Source organism: Pristis pectinata, chromosome 14, assembly GCF_009764475.1.
Source record: "Pristis pectinata isolate sPriPec2 chromosome 14, sPriPec2.1.pri, whole genome shotgun sequence".
NCBI classification, from domain to species: domain Eukaryota; kingdom Metazoa; phylum Chordata; class Chondrichthyes; order Rhinopristiformes; family Pristidae; genus Pristis; species Pristis pectinata.
Window position 1 is genome coordinate 24,916,490 of NC_067418.1, and position 16,691 is coordinate 24,933,180.

A 16,691-nucleotide genomic window follows, 5' to 3' on the forward strand; every position below is an offset into this window, starting at 1 on the left:
TCGGTGTTGGGACCGCTCCTTTTTACCTTGTACATTAACGATTTGGATGATGGAATAAATGGTTTCGTGGCTAAGTTTGCGGATGACACCAAGATAGGGGGAGGAGTAGGGAGTATTGAAGAGATAGGAAGGTTGCAGAGGGACCTAGACAGTTTAGAAGAATGGGCAAGGAAATGGCAGATGAGATTCAATGTAGAGAAATGTGCAGTTGTACACTTTGGAAGCAGAAATAAGCGGGCAGATTATTATCTAGGAGGAGAAAAAATCCAAAGCACGGAAGTACAAAGGGACTTGGGGGTACTCGTGCAGGATACCTTAAAGGTTAACCACCAGGTCGGATCGGTGGTAAAGAAAGCGAATGCTATGTTGGCATTCATTTCAAGAGGTATAGTGTATAAAAGTAAGGAAGTGTTGATGAGGCTCTACGGGGCACTAGTGAGGCCTCATTTGGAATATTGTGTGCAGTTTTGGGCCCCACATCTTAGGAAGAATGTGTTGACGTTGGAGAGGGTTCAGAGGAGATTTACGAAGATGATTCCAGGAATGAAAGGGCTTACCTATGAGGAGCGTTTGTCGGCTCTTGGACTGTACTCACTGGAGTACAGAAGAATGAGAGGGGACCTCATAGCGACATTTAAAATATTGATAGGAAAGGACAGAGTAAATGTGGCTAGGCTGTTTCCCTTGGTGGGTGAGTCCAGGACCAGAGGGCACAATCTTAGAATTAGAGGGTACAGTTTCAAAACAGAGATGAGGAAAAATTTCTTTAGCCAGAGGGTGGTGAATTTGTGGAACTCTTTGCCACGTACAGCAGTGGAGGCCAGATCAGTGGGGGCGTTCAAGGAGGAGATAGATAGATATCTAAATAGTCAGGATATCAAGGGATATGGGGATAAGGCAGGAAATTGGGATTAGAATAGTTGTTTTTTCTTCCCCCATTCCCCATTTCTCATTTCTATTTCCCTTTCCTTGGAGCAGACTCGATGGGCCGAATGGCCTGCTTCTGCTCCCTTGCCTTGTGATCTTGTGATCCTGCCTGTTACTTCCTCAAAGAGTTCCAACAGATTTGTCAGGCAAGGTCTCCTCTGAGGAAACCATGCTGACCTCAGCCTATTTCATCATGTGCTTCCAAGTACCCCGAAACCTCATCCTTAATAATGGACTCTTAACATCTTCCCAACCACTGAAGTCAGATTAACTGGTCTCTAATTTCCTGTCTTTTGCCTCCCTCACTGCTTAAAGAGTGGAGTGACATTTGCAATTTTCCTCTTATTGAGTGTATTACCTCACACTTTCCCATGTTAAATTCTATTTGCCAAGATTTTGCCCACTCACTCTGTCTATCAAGTTGCCCATTACAGTCTCAATACCCCCATCACTTGCCTTTCCACCAATTTTCATGACCTTGGCGAGCCTATATACCTTACATTTTGCCCCCTCCACCAGATCATTAATATAAAACTTAAATAACTGATGGCCAATAACTGATCCCTGTGGTACTTTACTAATAGTCCCTATAACCTGACAAAAAAAGTTATTCACTTTCTTTCTTTCTTTTCTGTGTGATAACCAATCTTCAATTCATGCTAACACACTTCCATCAATACCATAAGCTCTTATGCACTGGGCTTTTTATATGGCACCTTGTCAAATATCTTTTAGAAGTTTAAATACACTAAATTTACAGGTCCTCTTTATCTACTCTACTTGCTAAATAGAACATAGAACGTATAAAAACTACAGCACAATTCAGGCCCTTCGGTCCACAAAGCTGTGCCGAACATGTCCCTACCCTCGAAATTACTAGGCTTACCCATAGCCCTCTATTTTACTCAGCTCCATGTACCTATCTAACAGTCTCTTGAAAGACCCTATCGTATCAGCCTCCACCACCGTTTCCGGCAGCCCATTCCACGCACTCACCACTCTCTGAGTAAAAAATTTACTTCTGACATCTCCTCTACATCTAGTCCCAAGCACCTTAAACCTACGTCCTCTTGTGGCCACCAATTCAGCCCTGGGGAAAAGCCTCTGACCATCTACCCTATCAATACCTCTCATCATCTTATACACCTCAATCAGGTCCCCCCCATCCTCCGTCTCTCCAAGGAGAAAAGGCCAAGTTCCCTCAACCTGCTTTCATAAGGCATGCTCCACATTCCAGGCAACATCCTTGTAAATCTCCTCTGCACCCTCTCCATGGCTTCCACATCTTTCCTGTAGTGAGGCGACCAGAACTGAGCACAATACTCCAAGTGGGGTCTGACCAGGGACCTATATAGCTGCAACAATACCTCACGGCTCCTAAATTCAATTCCCCGATTGATGAAGGACAATACACCATATACCTTCTGAACCACAGAGTCAACCTGCTCAGCCGCTTTGGGCGTCCTATGGACTCAAGACCCCAAGATCCCTCTGATCCTCCACACTGCCAAGAGTCCTACCATTAATACCATATTCCGCCAACATATTTGACCTACCAAAATGAACCACTTCACACTTATCTGGGTTGAACTGCATCTGCCACTTCTCAGCCCAACTCTGCATCCTATCTATGTCCCTCTGTAACCTCTGACAGCCCTCCAAACTATCTACAACACCCCCAACCTTCATGTCATCCGCAAATTTACTAACCCACCCCTCCACTTCCTCATCCAGGTCATTTATAAAAATCACAAAGAGCAGGGCTCCCAGTACAGATCCCTGAGGTACACCACTGGTCACCGACCTCCACTCAGAATACGACCTTTCAACAACCACTCTTTGCCTTCTGTGGCCAGCCAGTTCTGGATCCACACTGCAATGTCCCCTTGGATCCCATGTCTCCTCACCTTCTCCATAAGCCTCACATGGGGTACCTTACCAAATGCCTTGCTGAAATCCATATACACTACATCTACTGCTCTCCCTTCATCAATGTGCTTAGTCACACCCTCAAAAAAATTCAATCAGGCTCGTAAGGCAGGACCTGCCCTTAACAAAGCCATGCTGACTATTTCTAATCATATTATACCTCTCCAAATGTTCATAAATCCTGCCTCTCAGGATCTTCTCCATCAGCTTACCAACCACTGAGGTAAGACTCACCAGTCTATAATTTCCTGGGCTATCCCTACTCCCCTTCTTGAATAAGGGAACAACATCCGCAACACTCCAATCTTCCAGAACCTCTCCTGTCTCCATGGACGACACAAAGATCATCGTCAGAGGCTCCGCAATCTCCTCCCTCGCCTCCCACAGCAACCTGGGGTACATCTCATCCGGTCCCGGCGACTTATCTAACTTGATGCTTTCCAAAAGTTTCAGCACCACCTCTTTTCTAATATCTACATGCTCAAGCTTTTCAGGCCACTGCAAGTCCTCACTACAATACCCCAGATCTTTTTACGTGGTGAATACTGACATAAAGTATTCATTAAGTACCTCCACTATTTCTTCTGGATCCATACACACTTTCCCACTGCTGCACTTGATAGGCCCTATCCTTTCGCATTTCATCCTCTTACTCTTCACATACTTGTAGAATGCCTTGGGGTTTTCCTTAATCCTGCCCGCCAAGGCCTTCTCATGTCCCCTTCTGGCTCTCCTAATCTCCTTCTTAAGTAATCCTCAAAGAATCCAAGTACATTTGTCAAACATGATTTGCTATTCATGAAACTATACTGACTTGGTTTGATTACCTGAAGCTTTCTTAAACAATTAACTATTTTTTTTCTTTTATTATTGATTCTTGCACCTTACCAACTAACTGGCATATAGTTTCTTGACTTTTGTTTTCCTCCCTTCTTGGGCAAGGAAACAGAAAGCAGACTGTAATCCACTGGCCCATCTGTTTGCAAAAATAATTTATCTTCTTAGGAGAGGCAGAATTCTTTTGTTTTCAATAGTTCTTCCTTCACCAAACATGGAACACACCACAGGTTGAGGTATATGATCTATAGGTATAGGCCTCTGCAAAAACCATTGAAGCTAGGCTGAAGTATGCAAGAGAAAACCTTTTCCATTTGATGTGCCCCAATGGCAGCATGAATAAAACCAGGAGATCAGAGTGTAGTTGGATCAATGTCTCCAATCTGTCACCACTGCTTTGTTACATAGTGGGGGTTGTATCAAAATATAAAAACTACATCCACCATGACAAACGTTTTGTTTTACATTTTTCAGTTCTGAGAAATGGAAAACATTTTTTGGTTGGCCAAAGCAACAGGCACCAAACACAGCCAATAACAGCACAGAACTTTAGTAGCGATGTGGATGTCTGTGACCAGACCATTTTAAATCCCCTCATTTCTTTGACATGGTAACATGTTTCTAACTGTAGGTCACAATAGTAGCTTGCAAATTTTTGAAAATAAACAGAATCTGTTTAAAACTTTGAGGGCAGCACAATGATGCAGCTGCTAGAGCTACTGCCTCACTATTCCAGTGACCCAGGGTCAATCCTGACCACAAGTGCTTTCTGTATAGAGTTTGCACATTCTTGTGACAACATGGCTTTCCTCCAGGTGTTCCTGTTTCCTCCCATATCCCAAATATGTGCGAGTTGATAGGTTAATTGACTGCTTCAAATTCCCTTAGTGTGTAGGTGAGTACTAGAATCTGGGGGGAGTTGATGGAAATGTGGGAAGGATAAAAGGAGATAAGTATAACTAGGTGCTTGGTGCTGGTATGGGCGTCGAGGGTCAAAAGGCCTATTTACATGCTGTATAATTCTAACTTCTGATAGTATCATCCTGAATTCAGCACCATGGAGAGAATCCTCTGTGAAAGAAATTCCCAGCCTTGATGGTTGCCCACAGATAGGTTCCAAACTGGTCTTTTCAACTCACTCTTAAGCTAAGGCAAGAAACCTGCAATATGTGCCAGAAGCATATACAGATATTTATTTAGATTTTTGTTTTCTGAATTATCCTTTCTCAAGGTCAGGGAGGTACCCTTTATAGCATTTGCACTCAGTGCCTGCTCCATCAGTACACTTTAACTGAAATGCATAAGAGGCTGCCTACTTCATCATGGGTTTCTATTTCACAAACTAGTCATCCTACAAATCTCTTCATGTGAAAAAGCTAATGTAGTGGAACATTATGAACAGTTCTGTTACGTGGATTGATAACAGAACACTAAGGAATGTCATCTAAACACATTCACTTACATCTCAAACACCTGAAGGGCAGTTTAAGCCTGGCCTTGGATGTGAAAGGATGATAAAATAATCTACCGTGCTATCTCCTCATATAATTTACATATAATTTTGATTCCAATTTTTGTTAACGGAACACACGCTCACTGACCTCAACACTTTTAAGTGGGGAGACCAAAATATGAGAAATGCAAATCTTTAGAACCAGGTACATAGCAATCTACAATCCATTTTAAAAGACAAGGTTTCAACTATAATGAATTATTTTTGATTTTTGGCAAACACATCAAAAGTTGCAAATAAAGTAAACAGAAGCACATTCATTATAAACCAATTCATTGTAAGTCAAGAGAAAGGAATCAATATAGCATACATTCAGCTAAATACTAAGCATATACCTACAAATATTTTTTATTTTCGTAGACGTCGTGTAGCTTTAAAACATGTGGATGTTCTATTAACTTCAGGATGGCAATCTCCCTTTCCACCTGAAAGACAAGAGAGAAAAGTCAAATTACCCATAGTGAAATAATAAAGATTTCTGCTCTTTCATGAAGAGTTTGAATTACACACCAGCTCTTTTCGTCTTTGCTAATAACAACACAAATATAACAATAGGTAGAAATATTTCAGAACTGAATCAGCACCTGAATAAAGGCAATTTAACCAGAGCATACACAAAACTAGTGCAATTTTTAAAAATTATTTTTTATACAGAGTTAATTAAATGAATTATTGACAGCATGATCAGAAGGTTGCATCAAAATCAGAGATGTAGCAAGTTTAATATGGTCTTTATTCATACTTTATCAAAAATATCCAGCCAACTGATGGTGCTTCAGGACACAATAACCTGGATTGCCCACTGAAGGGGTGAATACCCACACTCACCATTTGCCTGCTTGCTAAAGTTTCCTAGCATGAACCTTGCCAGGTGGCCCAGACCCAGCTTATCAACAAGGCCCAGTGCAGGGTCTTTCTGATCCTATATTGTAAATTCTGCTCACAAGTTCTATATATAGGTTCACAGTTGAAGAAATTGAATTTCTGAATACCCTTCTCCCTCACAACCATTCTTCTTCATTCAAATAAACGCCTGTATCTTTTCCTGTGGAAGATGACAGTACAAGATGGAAGGTCCAAGAAAATATACAGGTAAGGTATCAATGTCAATATTCACTAGCACATTCAAGATCGTACCAGGTATAAAAGTAAATCATTACAGAAATCTGTCAATTAACTGAATCATAAAATCATATGTCTGTGTCAATCGTGAGAAATATTTCCTTTAGGGAACTCATAAGAAGGTAGATTTTCTGCTTTATTTACAATCAAATGCTAATCAATTTAACATAAATAAATGTGCGTTGTTAACAGTGTCATCAAAAAGAAAACAGATCCAAGAATATCTTTATGCTGATTAAGCCTTTTAACCTCTCATTATTATCATTTGCCTCGCCAGTCCAAAAAACCAAAATTGTTACTATTAAGTTCTTGGTACTGTAAAATAAAACATGCAGTTGATTTTTTTTTTACCATTTCCAACTACTTTCTAGCATCTGTAGAGTGAAATTTTCTCTGGAATACTGGTTAATCAATCAATAATCTCCACATGCCTTTAGGAAGTAATTGCTCTTTAGACCTTTAACAGCAGAATGTGACTTTCAATACTATCTTCATGTATGGCAGTCTGCAATAAGATTAAAAGTTTGTTTTAAAACTCATAGAAATCAGACTGAAACTGTCTGAATAGCTCTTATGGAATATCTCTGCAACTCTTCCATACCTGTGGACAAATCATAAATAGTCCTGTTTCATGAACTGCAATGGTACTGAATCCATTAAATGTATGTTGTGTGATTGGTTGGTTACTTATGACCTTACTTCACAAATTAAGGACAAGAAAAGGTGACAAAAACTTGAGCCGCAAACTGAATTAGATGCATGGATACCATTTTTCAACTCGGAATAGTTAATGGGTCTCCTGTATATTTTCCTGTGGAAGATGTCAGCACACAATGGCAGGTTCAAGAAAATATACAGGTAAGATATCAAATGTCAATGTTTACTAGCACAGTCAAGCTCATATCAAGTATTAAAGTGAATCATTGCAGAAATCTGTCAAGTAACTTAATCATAAAAACATATGTCTGTGTCAATCATGGAGATATTTCCTTCAGGGAAAGTCGTAAGGCATTTCTTTCCACAGATTCTACCTGACTTGTTGAGTGTTTCTCACATTTTCTGTTTTATTTACAATCATACACTAATCAATTTAACATAAATAAATGTGCAGCATTAACAGTATCATCAAAAGGAAAACAAACCCAAGAATATTTTTATGCTGGTGAGTCCTGGGCACAATTTCCAAACTCTACAGCTGACACAAAATTTGGAGATGTGCTGAACTGATGGTAACTTAGAGGATATGTAGATAAGCCGGTGAAAAGGACAGATAGATGGGATATGAAATTTAATGCTGAGCAAAGGGAAGCATTGAATTTTAACCGGAAGAATGAGAAGAGACAATATAAACTGGACGGCACAATTCTAAAAGGGATACAAGAACAAACAAATCTGGAGTTTGTGCATAGTTTGTTGAAAGTGGCTGAAGAGGCTGAGAAAGTGGTTAAAAAAGTATACAGGTTCCAAGACTTTAAAAATAGACAACAAGAGCAAGGGAGTCATGAAGAATCTTATAAACCACTAGTCTTGTCACTAATGGAGCATTGTATCCCACATACTGATGTTAAATTTTGGAAAAGAAGTGAAGGACTGCAGAGATTGCAAAAGAGTTTATCAATATGTTTCTGGAGATAAGGGACTTCAGTTATGTGGATTAACCACGGAAGCTGGGGATCTTGTTTTAAAATAGTTCCTAGCGGAGGAGGCTGCTGGAACTATTTAAAAACTATAGAGCAACTGTTTCCATTGGCAGAGGAATCAAGAACTAAGGGATGTAAACAAGGTATGTCCACCATTTACAAGAAACAGATCAGGACTGCAATATAATTCTCTCCATTTGCCTGGATAAATGCAGCTCCAATTGCACTCTAGAAGCTTCATGCCATCCAGGACAAAGTGGCTCACTTAATTAGCACCCCACCCACTACCCTAAATACCTCCACCAACAATGCGTTTGCAGTGAGTATCATCCACAAAATGCACTATGATTACTTGGCCTAGGCTATTCCAACAAGACATCCCAACCTGTGACGTCTACCACCAAAAAGATCAAGGTTACAGACTATCACTATCACATATCAGGAACACCATCACCTGCAGATTTCCTTACAAGTTGCACACCATCCTGATTTGGAAGTATATGGCTGTCCTTCACTATCATTGTGTTGAAATCAGGAACCCCTTGTCCAATAGCACGATGGAAACACCTTCAGTTGAATGACAGCAGTAGTTCAATATGTTAGCTCACATTGCTTTCTCAGGGGTGATTATGGATAATAAGAGAGAGGGAGAGGGGGGAGGGGGAGAGAGGGGGAGGGGGAGAGAGTGGGGAGGAAGAGGGGGAGAAAGGGAAAATTAAAATACATAAAAATTTAAAGTTAAATATTTGAAATTAATCCTCAGAGGAATTTGAAATATGCAATAGTAAACTATTTAATGTGAATATGAAATATTCCGGGAGACTGATGCTTTAGGTGCGACAGAGAAACAGGTAAGAGTGGAGTGGGTGTTGCCTTTATGATAAGGAGGACATAACAGCAGTGTTTATAGAGGATATTTTTGAGGGATCATCTAACAAGCTAACGAGGCCATTCGGGTAGAACTTAGAAATAAGAAGGGGATGGTAGTGCTATATTATGGACACCCCAACAGTAAGTGGGAACTTGAGGAGCAGACAAGTCGAGAAATTGTACATAGTTGTGAGAATAGTAGAGCTAGTGGGAGATTTCAATTTTCCTGGTATCGACTGGGCCACCCAGAGTTCAAAGAGCTTGCATAGGGCAGAATTTGAGCGGCGTGTCCAAGATGCAATATATAAAGGAACCTACTCAGGAAGGAACAATACTGGATCTCCTCTTAGGGAATGAGGTGGGCCAATTAACTGAAGTGGCAGTTGAGAAGCACTTTGGGTCCATTGACCACAATTCTATTAGTTTTTAAAATAGTTATGGGAAAAGATAGACCAGGTCCACAGTTTAAAGTCCTGAACTGGAGCAAGGTCAACTTTGATGGCATCAGGCAGGATCTAGCTGGGGTCAACTGAGTGATTTTATTCGAAGACAAATGAACAGTTGGCAAGGTTTTTAAAAGGGTCATATTAAGAGTCCAGGGGCAGCATGTGCCTGTTAGGGTGATCGGTAGACATACCAAGTTCAGAGAACCCTGGCTGATGAGAGATATCGAGGCTCTGGTCAGGAAAAAAAGCATACATAGCATTTAGGCAGCTGGGTATAAATGAATCTCTCAATGAATATGATAAGCTTAAGACCAGACTTAAGAGGGAAATCAGGAGGGCAAAAAGAGGGTATGAGATGGATTTAACAGCAACGTTAAAGAAAATCCCAAGAGGTTCTTCAGTTATATTAACAGTAAAAGGGTGACTAGGGAGAGACTAGGTCCTCTTAAAGATCATCAGAACCGCCTATGTGTGGAGCCGCAGGAGATGGATGAGATTTCTAATGTCTGTTTCTTCTTGGTGTTTACCAAGGAGAATATCATGGATGCCAAAGAAATGAGGGTAATAAGTTGTGAGGCCCTGGATCATATGCATATTACGGGGGGTGGGGGGGTACTTGCAGCCTTGAAGCACAGTAATGTGGGCAAATCCCCAGCGCCTACTCAAACGCGCCCCTGGACCTTATGGGAGGCCAGGGGAGAAATCACAGAGACCCTTGTTGAGATATTTGCTTTGTTGTTAGCCACTAACGAAGTTCCAGAAGACTGGAGGGTGGCTAATGTTGTTCCATTGTTCAAGAGGGGTAACAAGGACAGGCCAGGGAACTACAGATCAGTGAGACTGACTTCAGTTGCAGGGAAATTACTGGAGGGAATTCTGAGGGACAAGATCCACCATCACTTGGATAGTCAAGGCCCGATCAGGAAGAGTCAGCATGGTTTTGTGCATGGGAGGTCATTTCTGACAAATCTTTTGGAGTTTTTCAAAGAGATAACGAAGGGGATAGTTGAAAATAAGGCAGTGCATGTTGTCTATATGGACTTTGGTAAAGCCTTTGACAAGGTTTCGCATGGAGAGCTGATCTGGAAGGTCAGGATGCAGGGGATTCAGGGGGAGCTAGTGAGGTGGATTCAAAATTGCCTCGATGATAGGAAGCAGAGGATGATGGTTGAAGGTCGATTCTCCGGCTAGAGGCCTGTGACTAGTGTGGTGCCCCAGTGGTCAGTGTTGGGACCTCTGTTATTCATTATGTATGTAAATGATTTGGATATGAATGCACATGGCATGATTAGCAAGTTTGCTGATGATACTAAATTAAGGGGTCTTGTTGATCGTGAAGCAGGTTTACAATGATATCTTTATTAGTCACATGTACATTGAAACACACAGTGAAACACATCTTTTTTTGCGTAGTGTTCTGGGGGCAGCCTGCAAGTGTCGCCACGCTTTTGGCGCCAACATACCATGCCCACAACTTCCTAACCCATACGTCTTTGGAATGTGGGAGGAAACTGGAGCACCCAGAAGAAACCCACACAGACACGGGGAGAATGTACAAACTCCTTACAGACAGTGGCGGGAATTGAACCCAGGTCACTGGCGTTGTGATAGTGTCATGCAAACCACTACACTACCGTGCCTGCCCACGGACATGCAATGAATCACAAAAGAGATCTTGATCAGTTAGGGAGATGGGCTGAGGAATGGCAAATGGTTTTCAACTTAGATAAGTGTGAGATGATGCATTTTGGACATTCAAACCAGGGTACGACTTATACAGTGAATGGCAGGGCACTGATGAGTGTTGTCAAACAGAGGGACCTAGAAGTACAAGTGCGCAGTTAGCTTTGTTTCTTTATCTAAATATTTCCTTCATTTTCTGTTTTTATGATACGATCTCTAAATGATTCACTTTCTGTGTAAGAACTGTTAATTGATATTGGATTCGCAATGCCATTAAAACTGTATTTATGCTCTCAAATACCAGGCCTGACTTTCCTAGGCATATTTAATGGGAAAATCCAGTTCTGAAAAATAGTAAGGCCTTGGCTGAGATGCCATTAATGTTGAGGAACATAGCGGAGCAGCATAAATTGACCAGCAAGTTCAGGTAGATTGGCAACTCACAGTATACATTTTAACTGAGAGAACTTGATGACCAATTAGCACATTAATAACAGCATGTGGCTTGAACATGCCATTACTTTTTCTAGCAAGATTTTGCCTATTGTAATCATTTGCAAACCTCAAGAAGAGGGGATTGACTATACTTAGACACACACACACCAGATAATGTCAATTTAGCACTGCTTACTGTATGAATCTTATAATAGTTGTCTGAACTTGCTGTTTCATACTACCAATACAATCTAGTAGTAATGTACTAAAAACTATGTCACCCAGTGTCATTATAAAACAATATTTTATTGCTATTAAAAGCTTTGGTACCAAACACAATGCAATGCCCAGTGCGGCATGAAAGGAAAATTTAAAATACATCCAGACATCCTCTCCTGAGAGTACAAGAGTAACACCGTAGCTTGATTCAAATTTCAATGACCATGCTCTGATGTAAATAGAAAGAAGACAAATACAGCTTGTGTTTTTAAAGTAGTTTTAATGTGGCAAATTATCCTGTGGTGCTCCACTAAAATAAAATCATTCAAAACTGGGCTGAAGGAGGAGACACAGTTTGTGATTTAAAGCTTGTTTCAAGCAGTAGGTTTTATGAGAGGCAGAGAGCTCAGTGGAGAAGTGGAGACATTTATGGAGGCAATTTCAAAGCTTATAGGCAACAATAGTGGAGTGAAAGAAGTAGGCTTATGAAAAGGCTGGAACTGGAGAAATGCAGGATTCTTGAATGGTTGAAATTTAGAAACATGGAAGGGCTGATTACAGTACACTGCAGAAAAACACTAAGTTGTGCAAGTTAACCATACCCTGATGCTACAAAGATTAATTAAAAGAAAAATCATTTCAGATAGCAACTAATTCGTCGAAAAATACATTTGTATGGGTTAATTGCTTACCCAAATTACTAATCTGAAAATTAAAGTCTGGCTAGAAAAACAAAGAAAAACAAAGGACAGTCAATATCACTGATGCATAAATCACATGAGTACAGTGCTGAAAAATATCTTCCTGGCTGTTCGAATGCTGAACTGTCAGGAGATTATCTTGTCTTGCACATGCAGGATGTCAATCAATTATCCCATTAGACATTCTGTTGGTAATAGGGAGTCCTTCTCAGTGACCTGAGCTAGGAAGCAACTTGGAAAAGTAGCAAACGGGCTAGAAGAGTAAACCTTGGTTTTAAAGACTAGCTGAAACCCTGATTAGCAACAGAAAACTGTCTGTACTCCACCAGGGAGGTAAGAATTGGAAGCTGACAGAAGAACTCAAATGACAGTCCCATTCTTCAAAATGTTCTGTCAATCTGTCATGCTTCAGTTCAACAGTAAAGTACGGCCAGATATCCATTATTAATTACACAACATTTCACTTCACTGATGTCACTCTTCTACTGTGCAGGAGTAATCAAGAATTTCCTGCACTCACAAAGTGTCATGATTGTAACCTCAATGTACAAGGCCACATCACATGTAAAACTGACTCATGAATTATTCTTTGCTTTTTGATGTTTTGTTCTGAGAAGAAGTGGAGGGGAATAAAAAAAAGAGACCAACAAGACTTGAAATATACTGGTCCTGATTTCTAGTCTGAAGAGCCTAGGGCATTTTCAGTAATAAAACTGAACACATTGCAATGGTACAGAATTAATTTCTGTGCCTTTAAAACTGTATTAAATTGCAGCATATTTAATAATGTCACAATGCTATTAATGCTCAAGATGTGTTATACAAAATAACTGTACAATTTTTGACTTAAACTTCACATTAGTATACAACTTTAAATTAATGTTAAATTATTTATTTTTAAAAATAGCTCCTTTTATATCATGAGCAGTTACCTATGAATTATTGCCCACATTAAATGTTAAAATAGTTTTATATAATGGATTTCAGGCTGGTTTATATGCCAATTTATTTTCTGTAAACACATTTATTCAAAAAAAATTAATGATCAGTATATTTGATTTAGATCACTATATAACAATAATAAAATATAAATATTTTTCTGAAGCAATGTATTATTCATAAGGAGAATGCTCTGGGCTGACCAGATTTGGCATTTCTCCCCTCCTTAGCTTGCAATGACTTCTATAAGACCATACATATTCTATTGGAGCAAGTTAAATTGCAAGTTCTGTTGCCATTGCTATGAAAATGAATAGAGAGTTCTGTACAAGTCTAAAGAGCCGACAACAATGAAGATCTCTTTCTTCTTTGATCACCACCAGCCAGCTCCAGTTCCTTCACATCTACCCTTCCCCCTGCAATTCCATCGGATAATTCAATTCAATTCAATTCCATCTCAGATAATACAAATCATTGAAATGATTTGTTTTTATTCTAAGATATACTGCATATCAATTGCACAGTAGTTCAAGGAGGTAGACAGAAGCTTTGAGAATGAAAAGACACATATAGAAATCCATGTCATCAACTTTATTATGATAAAATCACTTTTTGATTACTAAACAAACTGGAAATCTGTACATCATAGCCTCAATTACTCTTCATTCCATACCTTCGGTTCTACAGTGCCTAATAATAGGAGAGATTAGCTCTGAGGGTACAGTTGCCTAGACAAGAATCATAATGTTATTCTGGTGTGTTTAATTTTCTGACAGTCTGGGGTGACTCTCAGCCCTAAGAAGTCCAGAATAGGAAAAGCAAAACCACTTATTCTATTTTGCTGTGAGGTACTCCTAGATCCTGTTGCTTCTATAGTATATAAAAATCTCTGAAAATGCCTTTTTGTACTTCAAAAATCATGGTGGAGCCAGGACTGGGATTTTTAACCCATGAGTTTCATTTCTCCAAGACAAATATCTAATGCTGTCAGATATCTGAGCTAGCTTCATAATTATGCCACTGCACAATTCTATGAAGTGAAAAATATAAATATAATTGGAGGAAAAATACAGAAAATAGCTGAAATATCTCAAAGTTAGTCAACATCAATGGATCGAGAAATAAGATTATTGCTTTGTGATATACTAACACTTATGTCATGCATTAACAGCATGATATTGCACAGAACTAGCTCCATTACATTCATCTATGTCTCTTTGGGCAACTAACTGGTTTCATTCACATTTTTCTCCAGCATTTTTGTTTTACCTTTTCATTACCCTTTTTCACAGTGTATACCAGATCATTAAAAAATGATGTTGAGGAAATGATTTCCTCATGTCACCTTCTGGTCCTTTTGCCAATGACCTTAAATCTGTCCCCTCTGGTTACTCACTCTACTGTCATATATCATCATTTTTTTCCCCAAATCCTTCAATATTCTCAACGACTCAATTAAATTTCCTACTTTTCTCTGTTCCAAGGTGAAAATCCCCAGTTCCTCTAATGTTTGTCTTTAGTATATTTCCTTTGAATTCTCTCTAAACCATTGACATCCTTTATAAAGCATGGTACCAGAATTGGCCACGATGCTCCTGCTGAGGACAAACCAAAGAAAGCTATAATGTAATTTATCATGTGACTTGTTAATACCACTCAAAAGACTCAAAAAAAATGCACCATTTAGTTCATATTCCTTTTTACATTCTGCTAACCAAATTATGTTCGTTCATACTTCTCTGCACTAAATTTCAGCTGCCAGTTGTCTGCCCATTTCATCTTATTATGTCCTGCATTTAGGTGGTCTTCATTGTTTACTATATTTCTGAATGTTCTTTCATTTATCAGCTTTGACAGTATTCCTGCATGCTGTTTGGGTCACAAATATAAATCAAAAATAGCAGCAGTCTTATTACTGATCTCCAGGGAACACCACTGTATATTTCTCTGTGGTCAGGAAAATAGTCATTCTGCATTCTCTGCCTTAACCAATACAGTGCCCACAAAATTGCTGCCCTTTTTACCTTGGCTAACAATTTTTGCCAACATGTGGCACTTTATCAAATATCTTTTGAATATCCCTGTACACAGCATCATCTGCACTACATTTTTCATTTTTTTCAGGTTAATCAAACATGATTTGCTAATCCATGTACATTTATTATCTGAACCTATGCTTTTTTGAGTGCCAATTAATCTTGGATGGATCTTGGCTCAAAAATCTGTTTGCATTGGAAACCAGGCAATAAAATGGCCTTGCTGGGACACCTGTAGTAGTTTGCTCTGGTACAAGTGCGCACCTGGCACATTGATTTGAAAATCTAAAGAATGCCATTTGGCTGCTTTTCATAGAACCATAGAACACTACAGCACAGAAAACAGGCCATTCGGCCCTTCTAGTCTGTGCCGAAACTTTATTCTGCTCGTCCCATTTACCTGCACCCAGTCCATAACCCTCCAGACCTCTCCCATCCATATATCTATCCAATTTATTCTTGGCAGCCCGTTCCACACTCCCACCACTCTTTGAGTGAAGAAGTTCCACCTAATGTTCCCTAAACCTTTCCCCTTTCACCCTAAAGCTATGTCCTCTCGTACTTATCTCCCCTAATCTACGTGAAAAGAGCCTACTCGTACTAACGCTGTCTATGCCCCTCATAGTTTTGTAAACTTCTATCAAATCTCCCCTCATTCTTCTACGCTCCAAGGAATAAAGTCCTAACCTGTTCAATCTTTCCCTGTAACTCAACTCCTCAAGACCCGGCAACATTCTAGTAAATCTCCTTTGCACTCTTTCAATCTTACTGATGTGCTTCCTATAGTTAGGTGACCAGAACTGCACATAATACTCCAAATTTGGCCTCACCAATGTCTTATACAACCTCACCATAACATCCCAACTCCTGTACTCAATACTTTGATTTATGAATGCCAGGATGCCAAAAGCCTTCTTTACAACCCTGCCTACCTGTGATGCCACTTTCAGGGAATTATGTATCTGAACTCCCAGATCCTTTGTTCCTCCACACTCCTCAGTGCCCTACCATTTACTGTGTATGCCCTACCTTGATTTGTCCTTCAAAAATGCAACACCTCACACTTGTCTGCATTAAATTCCATTTGCCATTTCCTGGCCCATTTTTCCAGTAGATCCAGATCCCTCCGCAAGCTTTGAAAGCCTTCCTCGCTGTCCACAACACCTCCAATCTTAGTGTCATCAGCAAACTTGCTGATCCAATTTACCACATTATCATCTAGATCATTGACATAGACAACAAACAACAATGGTCCCAGCACAGATTCCTGAGGCACACCACTAGTCACAGGCCTCCAGTCTGAGAAACAATCATCCACTACCACTCTCTGTCTTCTCCCACACAAGCCAATTTCAAACCCAGTTTACAACCTTTTCCATGGATACCTAGTGTCT

At 39.9% G+C, this 16,691-nt stretch overlaps 1 protein-coding gene across 8 annotated transcripts in view; it reads right to left on the bottom strand.

The window, feature by feature from the left end:
- The window catches only part of LOC127577661 (serine/threonine-protein kinase BRSK2), a 773,538-nt gene that overhangs the window by 330,670 nt on the left and 426,177 nt on the right, over positions 1–16,691 (bottom strand). For all 8 annotated transcript variants that reach the window (XM_052029044.1, XM_052029045.1, XM_052029037.1 and 5 more), the window contains one exon: positions 5,546–5,631. In XM_052029044.1, coding sequence (XP_051885004.1) covers positions 5,546–5,631 — 86 coding nt within the window. The remainder of the gene's footprint in view (positions 1–5,545; positions 5,632–16,691) is intronic.